General features: G+C 43.5%; 1 protein-coding gene across 1 annotated transcript; it reads right to left on the bottom strand.

The window, feature by feature from the left end:
* Window positions 1-12,894: 12,894 nt before the first annotated feature.
* LOC122944787 (60S ribosomal protein L4-A-like) lies at window positions 12,895-14,196 on the bottom strand. The gene is given in 3 exon segments (XM_044303464.1): window positions 12,895-13,240; window positions 13,243-13,861; window positions 13,863-14,196. Coding segments are annotated over 3 exon segments (1,206 nt in total). The 5' UTR covers window positions 14,163-14,196; the 3' UTR covers window positions 12,895-12,953.
* Window positions 14,197-19,989: the final 5,793 nt, after the last annotated feature.

Raw genomic sequence — 19,989 nt, 5'->3', positions numbered from 1 at the left:
ACGGGTAAACGCAGACCTTACCCAGCTACACAACTGGCTATGGACAAACCAAGCTCCTCTTGGAATAGTTGCATTGGGGTAAAAGGAGGGAAGGGGCCTTATCCGACTATCTAGGCATATTTGGGTCAGAAATAGCCACTTGTTCCTTAAATGTCCCAACAGCTCACCTGAATATAGCCCCAGCTCAAAGTTCTTATTACCAAACAATGGTGTAAAAGGGCCCCTTGGACCTGCACGTTTGTATAGAGATCTGAACTTATCTAGTGAGGGTGGGAAGAAAAGTCGAGAGTGAGGATAAGTCACCCCTATCTTATCAGTCTAGCCAAAATAGTGACCTCAATGGTAGGGGAGACGTTTTTAGCTTCTATTTGTACCCACAGTTTGGTAGCCTGGTGTAAATGAAGATTAAGTATAGTGGTCAGGACCGTACCTTTATTGTAAAAAGAAATGCCTTTCTACAAGGACCCCGGCTATGGAACATTCTACCTGCGGAGATCCGCTCAGGAAGAAGCTCAAGACCCACCTCTTCTGAAGGCACAGGCGGTCAAGGGCTCCAAAAGCGCCTTGAGGCAATTTAGTTCACAATTGTAGCGCTATATAAGTTATTCATTCACATAGTATATTATAACCTACTGAAGGCCCACTCCTCCCCAAATAAACTTAACAATCAGTTTTCTGAGGGTGGTGAAGAAGACCCTTGGCACTCGAATCGGCAGTGCCTGTGCTATTTATAGAAACCTAGGAAGTATATCCATCTTGACAGCATTTATCCTGCCAAACCAAGAAATAGGTAGGGCAGACCATTTGCCAAGGTCTTTCTCGATACCCCCAAGAAAAGCTGGAAAATTCAACCAAAAAGCCCGTTCAGGGTTCACCGGAAATTTTACCCCCAGATATGTAATATAATCCGTACACAATTTAAATGGGAAGGATTCCTTCAGGTGGGAGGCTTCATCCCCAGGGATAGTAATATTTAGAATCTCCTATTTTTGAGTATTCACCTTAAAATTGCTCAATGCTCCATATTTGTGGAATTCCTCAAGTATATTTGGTAGGCTGATTTGAGGGTTGGTAACATATATCAAGATGTCTTCCGCAAACAAGGCTAACTTGTGTCTAGAGTCTCCTATCTGGACCCCGTAAATGAAAGAGTTGGTCCTCAAAGCGGTGGCCAACAGCTCCATAACCAGAATATACAACAAGGGAGACAACGGACACCACTGACGAGTCCCATTATTAATACAAAATGGGGAAGATAACTGTCTGTTAACTCAGAACCTGTGCTGTCGGTCTGTTGTAAGCAGACAGGATCCTCCTAAGCATAATGGATCCCAGTCCTACCTTCTCCAGGGTCGCCTCCAGGAAGTCCCACCCTACCCTATTGAAGGCTTTTTCAGCATCAATTGTCAACAGGCAAAGTGGGACTCCCCGCAGGCGAGCCCAAGAAATCACTGACATTGTCCTGATGATGTTATCCTTGTCCTCACGTCCCGGAACAAAACCCACCTGTTCTTTATGAATTAAATGTGGGATAAGATCTCGCAAGTCGCAAGGCTAGGATTTTAGTATACAATTTCACGTCTATATCACCTTCCCTGGCTTAGGCAGAACTGTAATGTGGGCTAGCAGCGTTTGTCTCAGGAAAGCAGCCCCCCCCTTAGAGACTGCCCTAAAGGCCTCCAAAAGTATCGGAGCTACTGCTTCACTGCATACTCTGAAAAATTGTGGGGTGAACCTGTCCTGGCCTGGGCTTTTCCCTACTTTGAGGTCCTTAATGACCTTTTCCAATTCCTGTAATGAAAAGTCCTGTTCTAGGCCCTCCCTCATCCCTGCCTCTAGCCAAGGTATATCAATTTTAGAGAGGTAGTCCCCGATCTTATTCAACCTCGCTAATTTAGGCATATCAGAATATCCATTCCTAATGTGAGACTCATAGTAAAATCTAAGTTAATATAGCTTCAGTGGAATTGGAATGCACCAGTCCCTTAGGTGGTGTAAGATCCTCACCTGTCTCGCACTCCGGTGTGACCAAAAATGGTCTCAATTGATACACCAGCTCTGACTCCTTTGCGAACCGATGCGGGGATGCATTTGCATGTGTGCAGGAGGGGAAGAACGCATGGCTTTCAAGGACAGCTTGGCCAGGCTAGTGGCAGTATGCTGCGGCCGAGCTTGTCTCTGGTGCCTATTGCGGATTCCATTCCGGTGTCCATGTCGACGCGCACTCTCGCAGAGCCTGTCGTGCATCCGCATTTGGGTTCGAAAACTGGTTCGCAAGGGTATACGCGGTTGCGCGTACTCGCTTCTTATGCGCTTCGCCGACCAGCGAAGGGAATAGCACCTGGCCGCAAGTTCAAAGCAGATTAGGGGAACAGCATTGGTCTAATTGACTAATGACCAACCAAAGCCTTGTACACAGGTGTAGGGCAGGATCATGACCTATAGAGAGTAGACACTTGGCGCCCTGGGATTTGTTAGCAGGCACATAAAAGGTGGCCTCCCAGGTCGATCAGTGCCCACTGTTATCCTTCCTTATCCAGGTGCAGGTCAGTACTGCTAGCTACTGACTGAAGTTTGCTGGGACTCCAGTGGGACCCAGGACCCGGGACTTTCTGTGACGCATCCGTTTACCTGGCAAGTTGCACAGAGACTTATGCATGGATCGGGACTACTCCTGGCTTTTCTTTGTTTTTTGTTTGCCTGACGTTTGCCCGACGTTTGCCCAGTGAAGTTTACCTTTTACTTCATCCTCACTAGTCTGTTTCGTTGGCGTCTTGCACAACAGGCTGTGAGTTAAAGGATAGTATACTTGACTGGGGGAGCCTGGGGTGTAGGGCTCTTGACAGTCATTTCCCACATTTGTCCCCATATTCAAAAAAACCTTTTTTGCAGTCTATCTCTCGCACGCAAGGACCTCTGATCCAAGATTTGAAGGATATTCTGCCTGACAGTTGAACAGAGCACTGTTTAGACTAGATACAATCAAATCCATTTCTCAGTTGAAAGCAAGACTACTGCAGTTTACAGGTTTCCAGCCTGTAAGTGTTTGAATTCTCTGACAGCAAATACTTCTCTCATTTTTATACATATTGGAGGTACTTATACATATGGGATATTTCCCAACAAATGTCCCCATGTACCCAGCATGCACTGGCATACCCTTTTTCCCTTCTGTATAGTAAAGTGTAGTTTACTGTACTTTCCTATGCAGAGAAATAGTAAAATACTAAACATTTGCTTTATTATTTATTATTATTTTAGAGTCCATCCGTTCACCTTTTCTGCGTCGCACAAAGACACGGTGGTTGGAACAAAAGATCTCAAATTTGGACTCATCAGACCAAAGCACAGATTTCCACTGGTCTAATGTCCATTCCTTGTGTTCTTTAGCCCAAACAAGTCTCTTCTGCTTGTTGCCTGTCCTTAGCAGTGGTTTCCTAGCAGATATTTTACCATGAAGGCCGGATTCACACAGTCTCCTCTTAACAGTTGTTCTAGAGATGTGTCTGCTGCTAGAACTCTGTGTGGCATTGACCTGGTCTCTAATCTGAGCTGCTGTTAACCTGCGATTTCTGAGGCTGGTGACTCGGATGAACTTATCCTCCGCAGCAGGATCTTCCTTTCCTGGGGCGGTCCGCATGTGAGCCAGTTTGATGGTTTTTGTGACTGCACTTGGGGACACTTTCATAGTTTTCCCAATTTTTCGGCCTGACTGACCTTAATTTCTTAAAGTAATGATAGCCACTTGTTTTTCTTTACTTAGCTGCTTTTTTCTTGCCATAATACAAATTCTAACAGTCTATTCAGTAGGACTATCAGCTGTGCACCCACCTGACTTCTCCACAACGCAACTGATGGTCCCAACCCCATTTATAAGGCAAGAAATCCCACTTATTAAACCTGACAGGGCACACCTGTGAAGTGAAAACCATTTCAGGTGACTACCTGTTGAAGCTCATCAAGAGAATGCCAAGAGTGTGAAAAGCAGTAATCAAAGCAAAAGGTGGCCACTTTGAAGAACCTAGAATATGGCATATTTTCAGTTGTTTCACACTTTTTTGTTATGTATATAATTCCACATGTGTTAATTCATAGTTTTGATGCCTTCAGTGTGAATCTACAATTTTCATAGTCATGAAAATAAAGAAAACTCTTTGAATGAGAAGGTGTGTCCAAACTTTTGGTCTGTACTGTATATAAAAGATTGTAAAACTTTTCATGTATTCAGTGATTGAGTTTAATCATATAAATCTGAAAGGCTATGGACACCTTTGGGGACTTTTTATTATTATTGCATTCAATTGTTCTAGGCTAAAATGTTTTTTTTTTTCAGTTGGTATTTATTCAAAATGATGTTCAACAGATTTTCCTCTACAGCCTTCAGTTTTATTGTATGTTCAGACTGTTGCTTCTCTTTTCAGTGAATCCATCAGACAGCTTCTTTGATGGCTTAATCTATAGCCATTTTCTTTACTTTGCTAACAGCTCATAAACATTCATTTAAAGGCTATATACACCTTCAAAAGCAACTTTGACAGCATTTTACTCATCTTGGGCTAAATATTTTTTCTATTGGTCTTTATAAAAAATATTGAGCCGTTCTATCACAAAGGATTATTTTTCTAGTTGTCTGAATTGTACTTTTTACTTTCACTTTGTACCAGTCATTTAATAATCCTTATTTCTAATTTACTAAGAGGTCATAAACACCTATTTAAGCCAAAATACCGGTAAGGCTACATTCACATTAGCGTTTTTCTTTTCCGGCATAGAGTTCCGTCACAGGAGCTCTATACCGGAAAATAACTGATCAGTCATATCCCCATGAATTCTGAATGGAGAGTAATCCATTAAGGATGCATCAGGATGTCTTCAGTTCAGTCATTTTGACTGATCAGGCAAAAGAGAAAACCGTAGCATGCTACGGTTTTATCTCTGGCAAAAAAAAAAATGAAGACTTGCCTGAATGCCGGATTCAGCATTTTTTTCCATAGGAATGTATTAGTGCATTCAAAATACCGGAATGCCGGATCCGTCCTTCTGGTCTGCGCATGCGCAGACCTTTAAAAATGAGAAAAAAATAAATACCTGATCCGTTTTGCCTGATGACACCGGAAAATCGGATCTGGTATTGCAATGCATTTTTCTGAGTGATCAGGCATTTTTCAGACTGATCAGGATCCTGATCAGTCTGAAAAATGCCTGATCAGTCAGAAAAGTAGACAGGCAGTTCAGGCAACGGAACTGCCTGCCGGAATTAAACAACGCAAGTCTGAAAGTACCCTAAGTAGAATGTAATTGGCTTTATGCACACATACATGTACTGTATTTTACATTTAGGGGTAATGATTTTCTTTTCATACAAGATCTACAGGTATTTAAATCATAATAAGGAGACAGAAATCTTCTCAGACCTTTTTAGACTAGAACGATTGCCCATTGTTTTCACATGTTCTACATTTCGATTCTGTAACTGAGTTTCTTCATTTAAAATGCATTTGCTTAAATAAAGTTTATATGTTCTGTTACTTTGTGCCTTTATGTTTTCTCCTGGAATGAACAGTTTGTGTCCATAATCCAGGAAACAGAATTGATAGAAGCCACTGAACTCCTCAGCTCTTCTATAAATAAAGAAAATGTCAAAAAAATTAATAAAAAAATCACTGCGTTTTATTCCTTCATCCCCTCCTTTCCTTTGATCCTATTTTGTCTTATATTACAGTTAAAATTGAGAAATATACTGTATGAAAGAATCTTCTCTCTGCATCCTAGGAGGACACCAATGCTGCTATCCTCCTCACAGATCTGTCACAAGCTGTGAGCCAAGTGGCTGGATCCTGAGCCTCCCTGCTGTGTCCTGACTGCAGTAGGACATAACACTTGTTAAGCCTTGCCCATTAGTCAGTCTCCAGCCAAAGATGGAACAGGTTAGCATGGGATTCACTCCTTTATTATCCCTCGGGATTTCTCCAAGACTTTTTGTGTCAGGATCATGCAGAAAGTGCCGCAGACTGAGAAACAGTAAGGACAACTATATTCCTTGTTTACTTTTAGCATTCATTTCCAGCTTTAGTGTTCCTTTAAAGAGAGTATGTTACTATTAGAGCATCACTGCAATGCCCTGAGTTCTACTAGGGAGTACAATCATATTTTCTAAAGATCCCCCAGGGGAGTTATATTTTTGAGAGATGGCAACTGCATGAAAGAAAATGACTTCCTGGTTCTATGGAATCACATGATCTCTTTTGGCAGGGCCTCACCGCCAATTAGGCGAGGTGAGACAATCGCCTCAGGGGGTGCAGTCCTTGTGATAAGTGGGGTGCGGCAGGAGTGGAGATGAGTGCTTCCATTGTGGAAGCTCTCATCTCTATATTCATCTGTGTCGCCGTTCTTAGGACAGTGATAGAGATGAATGGTGTGGTGGGGAAGGGAGAAGCGTCTCTCTTCCCCGTTCCTCTGATAGGCTGGTGCAGACTTGAGCCGTACAGCATCTCTACCAGCCTCATGGAGGTAAGTATAAGTGTTTTTTTTTTTTTTTAAATCTGGAACACAATGCAAGAGAGGAGTGCTATGGGGACACTTCTTACTGGCACATTATTAGGGGGCACTATGGGGACATCTATTTGGGCACTTCTTACTGGCATATTATTGGGGGGTATCTATGGGGGGACTTCTTATTGGCACATTATTGGAGGGCACTATGGGGGCATTTTTTTGTGGAACATTATTGGGGGGCTCTATGGGGGCACTTCTTACTGGCACATTATTGGGGGGAACTATGGGGGCATTTATAGAGGCATCTATGGGGCACTTCTTACTGGCACATTATTGGGAGGCACTATGGGGGCACTTCTTACTGGCAAATTATTGGGGGGCTCTATGGGGGCACATGTTACTGACACATTATTGGGGGCACTTCTTACTGGCACATTATTGGGGGGCACTATGGGGGAACTTCTTACTGGCATATTATTGGGGGCACTATGGGGGCATCGATTGAAGGCACAAAGAAGGGGTATTTTATATGGGGGCACTATGAGGAAGGGGGATATGAACACTAAGGGGGCATCTAGGGGTACTTCTTACTTGCACATTATTGGGGGCATCTACTGAGGCCACAAAGAAGGGTTATTTTATATGGGGGCTCTGTATAGGGGCATTTATACTGGGACACATTATGGGGGTATTATGGGGAATGGGGGGAGGAGCACTGAAAATACTATTACCACACAGATAGTTACCCTATAATAATTGGCACACAGTGCCCTAAAAAAACCTGTGCCCAGCAAACAGTGTCCCTGAAACTTATAGTGCTGTAAGCATAGTGTCCTCCAAAAATAATTGTGCTTAGCTGATACTGTGCCAGGGTGCATCCCAATGTAACAGTCCTACCAAAAGTCCCACCAATAGTAATAATACTCTGCCAGAGTACCCTATGTGATAACAGTGCACCCAATAGTAATAAAGTCCCTCATTTTCCTCCCAGAAGTAATAATGCCCCCATAGTGCCCCTATAATGTGTGCCTGTGCAAACAATGAACCCTTATAATGTTTGTTAGTAAAATAATTCCCCCTTGCAATGTTTCCCAGTAAACAAATTCTCCCTTATAATGTGTGGCAGTACAAAAATACCTTCTTATGTGTGCCAATACAAAAAATGCTCACTTATGATGTGTGCCAGTACAAAAAAACTAAAACCTTTCAGTGCACCATGTAGAACAAATGTCCTCATAGTGGCCACCTTAGAATTTGTGCCAATACAAAAATGTTCCCTTATAATGTGTGCCAGTACACAAATGCTTGCTTACAATGTGCGCTAAGTACAAAACAATGCCCCCTTATATGCCAGTACAAAAAAATGCTCCCTTATAAAATGTGTCAGTACAAAAAACTACCACCTTTTAGTGCTCACAGTAGAACAAATGCCCCCATAATGTGCTGCTTATAATGTGTGCCAGTACAAAAATGTTCCTCTTTACAACCACAATGTCCCCATAGTGCTTTCTCCAATTACAAAATAATGACCCCCCCCCCACCCCATTGTGGACCAACACCATGCTGCCAAATAAAAATAATAAACTCAAATACTTACCTCCATTCTGCTGTCAGCGATGCAATGCAATGCAAGACCTCTTCTGTGCCTTGAGCTCTATGCAGCCCGGCTCAAGCAGCGCGATAATGATGACAGCGGCCTCTGATAGGCTACAGGAGCTAGGACTAAAGCCTATTAGAGGAAACAGTGGGCCAGGGAGACATCGGTACCGTGCACTGTTGCAGCATTCAACTGTATTGCTGTCCTGAGTACAGTGATGCAGTTAAATATGTAGAGATGAGTGTTTCCACAATGGAAGTGCTCATTGCCCATGGTCCTTCTGCTGCCCCCCTCTTGTCCCTACCTGGTGCTGCCTGAGGCAATCGCCTCACCTCACTTCATTGGCTGTGCACCCCTGGGCTCAGCATGCATGTTGGACCTGCATTCCCTGGATTTATGGGAGGCCATTATGGCACCAAAAACAGAAAAAGACAGAGTGGACCCAGCATGAATGTGGAACCTGCATCCCCTGTATTTTATGGTAAAATAATTGTGGAGCCCCAGTTATGGGTCTTCAACACAGTGAAAGCCAGATATCCCTCAAAGGAAGGAAAACCGAGCAAAGGGGGGTGTCCCCATTACAGATCATTTCCCCCCCCCCCCCCCGGTATTTTATGGTGGCCAGTATGGCACTATAAGAGGTAGTATTTAGTGTTAGGTTCCTGTCCTATAGAGATTGCCTTGACGCTGGCGGACAGGCACAAATAATTTTGTACAAAATGTACTTGCCAAGAATCTCAGTATATTTTCTATAGTTATAGCATTATTGTACTTTATTTATGTTTGCAGAGTACTGCTGCATAGTTTTTTGTTTTTATTTATGTGCTTAGAGCCATGGTGACGTGGTGACATGCACCTGTGCATTGATATGTGCTGACTGACTCCCTTTTTCTTTGGAGATTAATCAAGCCCTCTGTACCTATATTTTGGCACCAAAAAGTCAAAAATTTCGGAGCAAAAATGTGCATCACTGCCATAATCAACCCTTTTATAACAAATGGGCAAGACATAGGTGAGAATGGGTGGGGGCAGTGTGGGACTGGGGTGCCTAGGGCCCACCAGTAAAATTTATTTTGGGGGCACATCGTATGGATACATTCAAATATTAACTGTTCACACAGCAGCAAGATGCTACCAGATGATTGAATATGGGAGTCCGTGCGGCAACTTTGAGATGGTAGGTCATGGGGAAAAGAGGACACTGGCTAGCTTTCCTCCATAACTAGAAGACATCTCAGCTATCTGATCGTGTCTATAATAATAAACTGGGGAGTTTATTTAATAACACAGCGCAACAATGATTTTGCTACTGAGAGGAATACGTGAATACGTGATTAAGGCTACATGCACACGAACGTTGTTTGTTTCCATGTCCGTTCCGTTTTTTTCTGCAGATAGGATGCGGACCCATTCATTTTAATTGGTCCGCAAAAAATGCGGACAGCACACTGTGCTGTCCGCATCAGTATGTCCGTTCCGTAGTCCCGCAAAAAAAATAGAACATGTCCTATTCTTGTCCGTTTTAGGCATTGTTACAATGGATCTGCAAAAAAACAAACAGATGGCATACGGATGTCATCCGTTTTTTTTTGCGGATCTGCAATCTGGGGACCGCAAAACACATACAGTCCTGTGCATGTAGCTTTATACTAAAATGAGCACGCTGATTCCAAATATGAACTCGGAATTTGCCTGACATGTCTAGATTGTAAGTTATACATGCAAAGCCTATTCAGTTATAATATTCATGCATTATATTGGAAATATTCCAATGGACATGTCCAGACCTGTTCGGATGTACTCAGGCTGATGTCAGCAGTAAGTATATAAGGCAAGCTGGACAGATAAAGTGTTCTGTATCAGTTTTAAAACTTAAGATGGATAAACACAAATGTGTTAACGATCCAGACAATTTCTGCTACATATGTGGCAAATATACTACTTAGGCCTCATGCACACGACCGTTTTTCGGGTCTGCATCCGAGCCGCAGTTTTTGCGCCTTCGGATGTGGATCCATTAACTTCAATGGGGCTGCAAAAGATGTGGAAAACACTCCGTGTGCTGTCTGCATCCGTTGCTTCGTTCCCTGGCCCTGCAAAAAAAATATAGCATGTCCTATTCTTGTCCGTTTTGCGGACAAGAATAGGCATTTTTTCAATGGGCCGCCCGTTCCGTAAATTGTGGAAGGCACACGGGCGGCTTCCGTTTTGTGAGCAAAAAAGGGTATGGTTGTGTGTATGAGGCCTTATTGCGTGTCTGTATACATTCATCCTGGATTGAAGTCTTTGCTTAGTCTCCACAATATACACTACTGGAAAATGAAAAAAGAGTACTTGGAAAACCTAATGTGACTGATCTGAAATTGACAAAGTATATACTGCTAGTGGTACTTGTTCAAGGTGGTATATCTTTTATTTTAGGATCTGCAGCTGGGTATATGTTGAGACAGAGTTACATTAATACTGGGTGGAATCTCCACTTGCTGTGATATAGCCTGCCACTCTGTCATGATAAGGGTCATAAATACTGTCTGCTGGCTATCATTCTATGGTATGTCATTTCAAGCTCTTTCAACTTGGACTTGTAGTTCAGCTAAGGTAGTTGTTGGCTGCTGTGCGTGGGAGCTCCATTGCCCCATCCAGTCCAAGACTTTCTCAAAGGGAAATAGAGCAATGTAGCTAGCAAGGGGAGCTGGTGGATACTCTAAACAGCACGTTGTGTAGCATGGCCAGTGTGTAAGTGACCATTATCTTGTTGGAACACCAAATGTACCCTCTATGAACGGACATGTTAGCAAACAATAGCGTTCAGTGATTGATGGCCACATCAGAGTTTTGAGTAGTGTAGATTTCTTCATTGTTTCACCTAGTACACCACTTCAGGGCTCCAGATGGCGACCAAAATGGTCGCCAATGCGACTTAGAATTGCAAAATGGCGACAAGACTTTGTAGTCTTGTCGCCATTTGTGCCTAGACCCTCCGCTCCTCTGTCGCTTTAAGAAGAACGGGACTTCATACAGCAGACAGACGGCAATCCAATAACAGAGCTCCGCACAGTACAGAGCTCTGTTATTAGTGAGGAGGCTGCTGATTGGTCATAGTATGATCCGTGGGCTGCCCTGCCATTGGCTGATCCTCTCACATCACCCCCATTCTCCGGCGCTGAACACAGGAGCAGCTTGCTCTTCAGTCATGAAAACGAGGAGCCGATCCATGCCGACTGCTCCACAGAACAGGTTAGCTTGAGAAGTTTCTCAGCGCATACTTAACATTCTACAAATAATTCACAGTCACCCCTGCGCTGCCGCTGCTAAAGGCTAATCCTTATGTCTTTACGACCCTGATAATACTCAGGGGGCCGCTGCTGGTGCTCCGTGTGAGCTCCCTGCCTGGGCTCACAAAAATTATCTTAATAAGGGAAGAAAAGGGTTAATAGGATCCCTGCGCTGGTCAAGACACTAAAAAGCCAGTGAACCATATCTCTTTCAATAGTCCGTGCTTAGTAGGAGGAGATAACCTCCCCTCCTACTAAGCACGGACTATTGAAAGAGATACAGTGGGATGCAAAAGTTTGGGCAACCTTATTAATCGTCATGATTTTCCTGTATAAATCGTTATGATAAAAAATGTCAGTTAAATATATCATATAGGAGACACACACAGTGATATTTGAGAAGTGAAATGAAGTTGATTGGATTTACAGAAAGTGTGCTATAATTGTTTAAACAAAATTAGGCAGGTGCATAAATTTGGGCACCACAAAAAAGAAATGAAATCAATATTTAGTAGATCCTCCTTTTGCAGAAATTACAGCCTCTAAACGCTTCCTGTAGGTTCCAATGAGAGTCTGGATTCTGGTTGAAGGTATTTTCGACCATTCCTCTTTACAGAACATCTTTAGTTCATTCAGGTTTGATGGCTTCCGAGCATGGACACCTCTCTTTAAGTCACACCACAGATTTTCAATTATATTTAGGTCTGGGGACTGGAGTGGCCTTTCCAGAACGTTGTACTTGTTCCTCTGCATAAATGCCTTAGTGGATTTTGAGCAGTGTTTAGGGTCGTTGTCTTGTTGAAAGGTCCAGCCCCGGCGCAGCTTCAGCTTTGTCACTGATTCCTGGACATTGGTCCAGAATCTGCTGATACTGAGTGGAATCCATGCGTCCCTCAACTTTGACAAGATTCCCAGTCCCTGCACTGGCCACACAGCCCCACAGCATGATGGAACCACCACCATATTTTACTGTAGGTAGCAGGTGTTTTTCTTGGAATGCTGTGTTCTTTTTCCTCCATGCATAACGCCCCTTGTTATGGCCAAATAACTCAATTTTAGTTTCATCAGTCCACAGCACCTTATTCTAAAATGAAGCTGGCTTGTCCAAATGTGCTTTAGCCCACCTCAAGCGGCACTTTTTGTGCTGTGGGCGGAAAAAAGGCTTCCTCTGCATCACTCTCGCATACAGCATCTCCTTGTGTAAAGTGCGCCAAATGGTTGAACGATGCACAGTGACTCCATCTGCAGCAACATGATGTTGTAGGTCTTTGGTGCTGGTCTGTGGGTTGACTCTGACTGTTCTCACCATGCGTCGCTTCTGTCTATCCGAGATTTCTCTTGGTCTGCCACTTCGAGCCTTAACTTGAACTGAGCCTGTGGTCTTCCATTTCCTCAATATGTTCCTAAGTGTGGAAACAGACAGCTGAAATCTCTGAGACAGCTTTCTGTATCCTTCCCCTAAACCATGATGGTGAACAATCTTTGTCTTCAGGTCATTTGAGAGTTGTTGTTGTTTTTTTTTTTTTCAATATTAAACAGCATTTATTGAGAAGAAATCCAAAGTGCTGAACTTCAGCAAGTCAAAGTTAGGCTTTCTTTGCTGCTTTAGTTTTTGCTATAGCTGCTGGCTTGGTGGTAGCTGCTTTAGTTTTGACTTCTGCAGGCTTGGTGGCAGATGCTTCAGATTTGGCTTCCTCAGGCTTGGTGGCTGCTGCAGTTTTTGCTGCCAATGCAGCCCGCCTCTCTTGTTTTTTCTTAATGTTCTCAGCCTGGCGCAGGATAGCATTGCGTTTTGCCGTCTTTGCGTATGGATTGAGCCTCAACAAAATTCTCAAGTTCTTCAGTGGGTTCTTCTTGAGTTCTCTGCGCTTCACTTAATTGGAGCACGTAAAGCCTTCTGGATCTCTTGACTCTTCAGGATTCTGCCCAGATCGGTATTTGTCATTTTGTGCATGGGAAGGTTGTAATCTGCCTTCAGGGTAGCTGGTTTGCGCCACGTGCCATAGAGGGCATCCAGCATGCGGATGGCACTTTCCGTCCAAATGCAGAACCGTCCAACATGACCACCTGGAGCCAACCTCAAAAGGTTCAGTTTCTTTACACCGAGGAGCGTGATTCCTGGGATATTTCTGAAGGCTTTAACAATGCCATTGTCTTCATTGTAGATAACACAAGGTCCTCTACGCTGGATGCGGCGGCGGTTTCTCATTTTACCCTTACCAGCACGCAGATGCTGGGAAGCATAAACCTTTTTGATGTCATTCCAGGCTTTCAATTTCTTCAGGAGCAGCACTGCCTCCTTTGTTTTCTTGTAGCTTTCAACTTTATCTTCAACAACCAGGGGGACCTCTGGGACCTCCTCAATACGGTGACCTTTGGAGAAGACAAGGGCAGGAAGGGCTGAAGCAGCCAGTGCAGAGCAAACGGCATATCTCTTCTGAGTTAAATTGACTCTACAATGCCAGCGCCTCCAGGTCTTGGTGGGGGCAAACATAATGTCCTCCACGGCACATGTTTCCAAATGCACCCTGACCGGAGCGGTGCGTTCCACCCCCACGGACACGGGGAATACGGGCAACAGCCCTGCCTGTTCCCCATGATTCGGCACTGGTCTGGTGACCTGCAAGTTCGCTGACGGCGTACGGCTGCCTGTTGTTCTTGCGCAGGTTGGTGTGGACAAAGTTGACTATATCTGGGCGTATAGGGGCCCTGAACACTGCAGGCAGAGTCACATTTTTGCCAGAAGCTTCCCCCTTCTCGGAGTACACCGATATCAAAGGACGAGCACAGGCCATGCTCACCGCCGGCTCCTGGCTGCTGCTCGATGGCGGCCACAGACAGAAAAGCATTTGAGAGTTGTTTTGAGACTCCCATGTTGCTACTCTTCAGAGAAAATTAAAAGAGGAGGGAAACTTACAATTGACCCCCTTAAATACTCTTCCTCATAATTGGATTCACCTGTGTATGTAGGTCAGGGGGTCACTGAGCTTACCGAGCCAATTTGAGCTCCAATAATTAGTTCTAAAGGTTTTGGAATCAATAAAATGACAACAGTGCCCAAATGTATGCACCTGCCTCAGGCTACTTTCACACTAGCGTTCGGGCGGATCCGTTCTGAACGGATCCGCCCATAATAATGCAGACGGAGGCTCCGTTCAGTACGGATCCGTCTGCATTATTTTAGCAAAAAAAAGCTAAGTGTGAAAATAGCCTAGTACGGATCCGTCCAGACTTTCAATGTAAAGTCAATGGGGGACGGATCCGCTTGAAGATTGAGCCACATTGTGGCATCTTCAAACGGATCCGTCCCCATTGACTTACCTTGTAAGTCTGGACGGATCCGCACGCCTCCGCACGGCCAGGCGGACACCCGAACGCTGCAAGCAGCGTTCAGCTGTCCGCCTGTCCGTGCGGAGGCGAGCGGAGCGGAGGCTGAACGCCGCCAGACTGATGCAGTCTGAGCGGATCCGCCTCCATTCAGACTGCATCAGGGCTGGACGGAGGCGTTCGGGTCCGCTCGTGAGCTCCTTCAAACGGAGCTCACGAACGGAAACCCGAACGCTAGTGTGAAAGCAGCCTAATTTAGTTTAAACAATTATAGCACACTTTCTGTAAATCCCATAAACTTCATTTCACTTCTCAAATATCACTGTGTGTGTCTCCTATATGATATATTTAACTGACATTTTTTATCGTAACAACCAACGATTTATACAGGAAAATCATGACGATTAACAAGGTTGCCCAAACTTTCGCATCCCACTGTATATGGTTCTCTGGCTATTTAGTGTCTTGACCAGCGCGGGGCTCCTATTAACCCTTCACATACTTAACATTAGCAAGTGGCGAGATGACTTATGATCACCTCGCCACTTGCTAATGGCTGCCGCTGCCCAGAGCTCTATCAGGGTGATTAGGACAAGAGATGAAAGATCCCAGGTTCTAGCCCCTAAGGGGGAAATAGTTATTAAATAAAAAGGAAAAAATATTTTTTTTTTAAAACAAACACCAAAATATTAAGTTTAAATTACTCCCTTGCCCAATTTTACATATAAAATATATAAACAATACAAAAAATTACATATCGCCACGCCCGAAAAAGTGTGAACTATTAAAATATTGAAAAATATCTCCTATGCGGTGAACGCCGTAACAGAAAAAAAAAAAAAACTTGCAATTTGCCATTTTTTTGTCACCTTGTCCCGACAAAAATTAGGTTAGGACTGTTCTATTATGGTCCAGACGTTTCATAAAATCTGGAATGCACGCAGCTTTTTTGGTGTTTTATTTTTTTAACGTGGTATCGAGTATCGCAGTACTTTTTTATGGTATCGAAATCGAGTCAAAATTTTGGTATCGTGACAACCCTAGGTAAGAGTGTTTTTTTTTTATTTTTTATTATTATACTGTAATTATATGTATTTTAAATTTGGCGACCAAAAATTTAAATTTGGCATCCATTTTTCAGGTTAGGAGCCAATGGCTCCTTGATATTTTTTTTTTGTCTGGAGCCCTGCACTTTGATTTGGAGGATGTACACGTTGGTTTTGGTATGTGGACTGAGAGACTAATGCTATTTTTACTACTCATTTGTCTAAGATACACATTTTGGGGGTAATTTATTAAACAGAAATTAGGATTATTTCTGGTATAGATTCTGGCGCAAAGGCAATCTACGACTTCTCCCCACTCACTCCAGGTCCAAAAAGTGGGCGTAGCATGGACGGGGGAGGGGATGGGTATGTCTGTGGGATTTTTAGGCCGTTTATCAAGAAGAGCATTTGTGAGGTCAGTCACTCATGTTGGACAAGAGGTTCTGGCTTGTAATCTCTGTTAAAGTTCATTTCAAAGATGTTCAGTGCCTCTGAGGTCAGGGTTCTGTGTGGGCCAGTCGAGTTTTCCCACATGAAACTCACCCAAAAACATGAAACTCGTCCAAAATGTCTGAAACATTAAAGGGCATCTGTCAGCAGAGTCATACCTATGAAACTGACTGAACTGTTGCATGTGCACTTGGCAGCTGAAGGCATCTGTGGTCGTCCCATGTTCATATGTGCCAACATTGCTGAGAAAAATGATGTCTTAATATATGAAAATGAGCAACAGGGGTGTTGCCTTTACACCTAGAGCTCCACTTTTTCTGCTGCACCCTCTGCACTTTGATTAACAGGGCACATATGAACATGTGACCAACACAGATGCCTTCAGCTGCCAAGTGCACATGCAACAGGTCAGCCCGTTTCGTAGCTATAGATCTGCTGACAGATGCCCTTTAAGAATTAACTTCACTGAAGCTAAAGGGCCTAGGCCAACTCTTGAAAAAAAAAAAACATAGCATTATACCTCCTCCACCAAACTGTACACTTCAAACAATGCATTCAGACAGGTAACAATCTTCTGCCATTCACCAAATCCAAAATCATCCACCAGACTACTGGCGGAGAAGTGTGACTCGTTGTCAACAGAACATGTATCCACTGCTCCAGAGTCCTTGTACTTGGTAATGTAAGGCTTGCATGCAGCTACTCGATCTTGCCGAAACCCATGACATGAAGCTCCCAATGAATAGTTGTTGTGCCAATGTGAATTCAAGAGGTGGTTTGGAACTCTGCAATGGTGGCATCCTAATACAGTACCATGTTTAAATTCAGTGGGCTCTTTACAGGGGTGCACCTAGCCTTTCTGCTGCCTGAGGCGAAAATTGAAACAGCGCCCAAAACATACAAAACATACAGGGTAATACAATGCCCCATACCTCTTACATCTAGTGAGGCCTCTGATGTAGACGTTCTCTTTCCTCATCTTCTCCATTCAGTACAGACTGCCATGATTTCTTTCAGCCATTTCTCGTCTCTGCAGTTTGACAACAAACATCTTAGTTTACTACTTTTCCATCATCCTCCCATCTTCTGGACAAATCATCCTACCACTCCCAATACTGTGCCGCTGTGCTCCCCAATATTATACTGCAGAAACAGATAAACCCCCTGAAAATACTAGTACCACACAGATAGTGCCCTTCAATAATTATTGTCCTAAAATAACTGCGCCCAGCAAATAGTGTCCCTGGCAATGTCACCCAAAAATAATTGTGCTAAGCTGATACTGTGCCAGGGTGCCCCCCACACTAATAGTTCTCCCAAAAGTCCCAACTAATAATTCTCTGCCAGACCACACTTGGTAGTAATACTTCCCCTACAGTGCCCCCATGTCCCCACTGTGCCCCAGAAGTAATAATGCTCCCATAGTGCCAATACTAGTAATTATGTTCCCCACAGTCCCCCAGTAGTAATAAAACCCACCAAAATGCCCCCCAGTAGTAATAATTCTCCATATAATGTGACAGTAGAAAAATGCCCCCTTATTATGTCCCTATAGTGCCCCATAATGTGTGCCAGTATAAAATACCCCTACAGACGTGGACAAAATTGTTGGTACCCTTTGGTCAATGAAAGAAAAAGTCACAATGGTCACAGAAATAACTTTAATCTGACAAAAGTAATAATAAATTAAAATTCTATAAATGTTAACCAATGAAAGTCAGACATTGTTTTTCAACCATGCTTCAACAGAATTATGTAAAAAAATAAACTCATGAAACAGGCATGGACAAAAATGATGGTACCCCTAGAAAACACAGAACATAATGTGACCAAAGGGACATGTTAATTCAAGGTGTGTCCACTAATTAGCATCACAGGTGTCTACAACCTTGTAATCAGCCATTGGGCCTATATATATGGCTCCAGGTAATCACTGTGTTGTTTGGTGATATGGTGTGTACCACACTCGACATGGACCAGAGGAAGCAAAGGAAAGAGCTGTCTCAAGAGATCAGAAAGAAAATTATAGACAAGCATGTTAAAGGTAAAGGCTATAAGACCATCTCCAAGCAACTAGATGTTCCTGTGAGTACAGTTGCACATATTATTCATAAGTTTAAGATCCATGGGACTGTAGCCAACCTCCCTGGACGTGGCCGCAGGAGGAAAATTGATGACAAATCTAAGAGACGGATAATCCGAATGGTAACAAAAGAGCCTAGAAAGACTTCTAAAGAGATTCAAGGTGAACTTCATGCTCAAGGAACATCAGTGTCAGATCGCACCATCCGTCGTTGTTTGAGCCAAAGTGGACTACATGGGAGACGACCAAGGAGGACACCATTGTTGAAAACGAATCATAAAAAAGCAAGACTGGAATATGCCAAACTACATGTTGACAAGCCACAAAGCTTCTGGGAGAATGTCCTGTGGACAGATGAGACAAAAATCGAAGTTTTTGCCAAGGCACATCAGCTGTATGTTCACAGACGAAAAAATGAAGCATATCAAGAAAAGAACACTGTCCCTACTGTGAAACATGGAGGAGGCTCTGTTATGTTCTGGGGCTGCTTTGCTGCGTCTGGCACAGGGTGTCTTGAATCTGTGCAGGGTACAATGAAATCTCAAGACTATCAAGGAATTCTAGAGAGAAATGTACTAGCCAGTGTCAGAAAGCTTGGTCTCAGTCGCAGGTCATGGGTCTTGCAACAGGACAATGACCCAAAACACACCGCTAAAAACACCCAAGAATGGCTAAGAGGAAAAAATTGGACTATTCTAAAGTGGCCTTCTATGAGCCCTGACCTCAATCCTATTGAGCATCTTTGGAAGGAGCTGAAACATGCAGTCTGGAAAAGGCACCCTTCAAACCGGACACAACTGGAGCAGTTTGCTCATGAGGAGTGGGCCAAAATACCTGCTGAGAGGTGCAGATGTCTCATTGACAGTTACAGGAAGCGTTTGATTGCAGTGATTGCCTCAAAAGGTTGCGCAACAAAATATTAAGTTAGGGGTACCATCATTTTTGTCCATGCCTGTTTCATGAGTTTATTTTTTTACATAATTCTGTTGAAGCATGGTTGAAAAACAATGTCTGACTTTCATTGGTTAACATTTATAGAATTTTAATTTATTATTACTTTTGTCAGATTAAAGTTATTTCTGTGACCATTGTGACTTTTTCTTTCATTGACCAAAGGGTACCAACAATTTTGTCCACGTCTGTATATAATGCCCCCAAGTCAATGCCCCCATAGTGCTCCTCTCCCCCATACCCCATAGTGCCCTAATAATGAGCCAGTATAAAATACCCCTATATAGTGCCACCAGTAAATGCCCCATAGTTCTTCTCTCCCCCTTTCTCATAATGTGCCAGTATAAAATGTGCCTATATAGTGCCCCAATCGATGTCCTCAGTGTCCCCCATAATTTGGCAGTATAAAATACCCATTCTTATTGCCCCCAGTAGATGCCCTTATAGGGACCTTCTTTCTCCTTTCCCCATAGTACCCCCTATAATGTGTCCCAGTACAAAAATGCCCCTATACAGAGTCCCCCATATAAAATACCCCTTCTTTGTGCCCTCAATAGATTCCCCCATAGTGTTCCTCTCTCCCCTTTCCCATAGTGTCCCCCATATAAAATACCCCTTCTTTGTGCCCTCAATAGATGCTCCCCAATAATGTGCCAATAAGAAGTGCCCCTAGATTCTCCCATAATGTTCCTCTCCCCCTTCCCCATATTGGCCACCATATAAAATACCACTTTTGTGCCCACATAGTGCCCCCAATAATCCCAA

This window comes from Bufo gargarizans, chromosome 1 (genome assembly GCF_014858855.1).
Source record: "Bufo gargarizans isolate SCDJY-AF-19 chromosome 1, ASM1485885v1, whole genome shotgun sequence".
NCBI classification, from domain to species: Eukaryota; Metazoa; Chordata; class Amphibia; order Anura; family Bufonidae; genus Bufo; species Bufo gargarizans.
The sequence above is the reverse complement of the archived record's forward strand: the minus strand, read 5'-3'. Positions and strand labels throughout refer to the sequence as shown.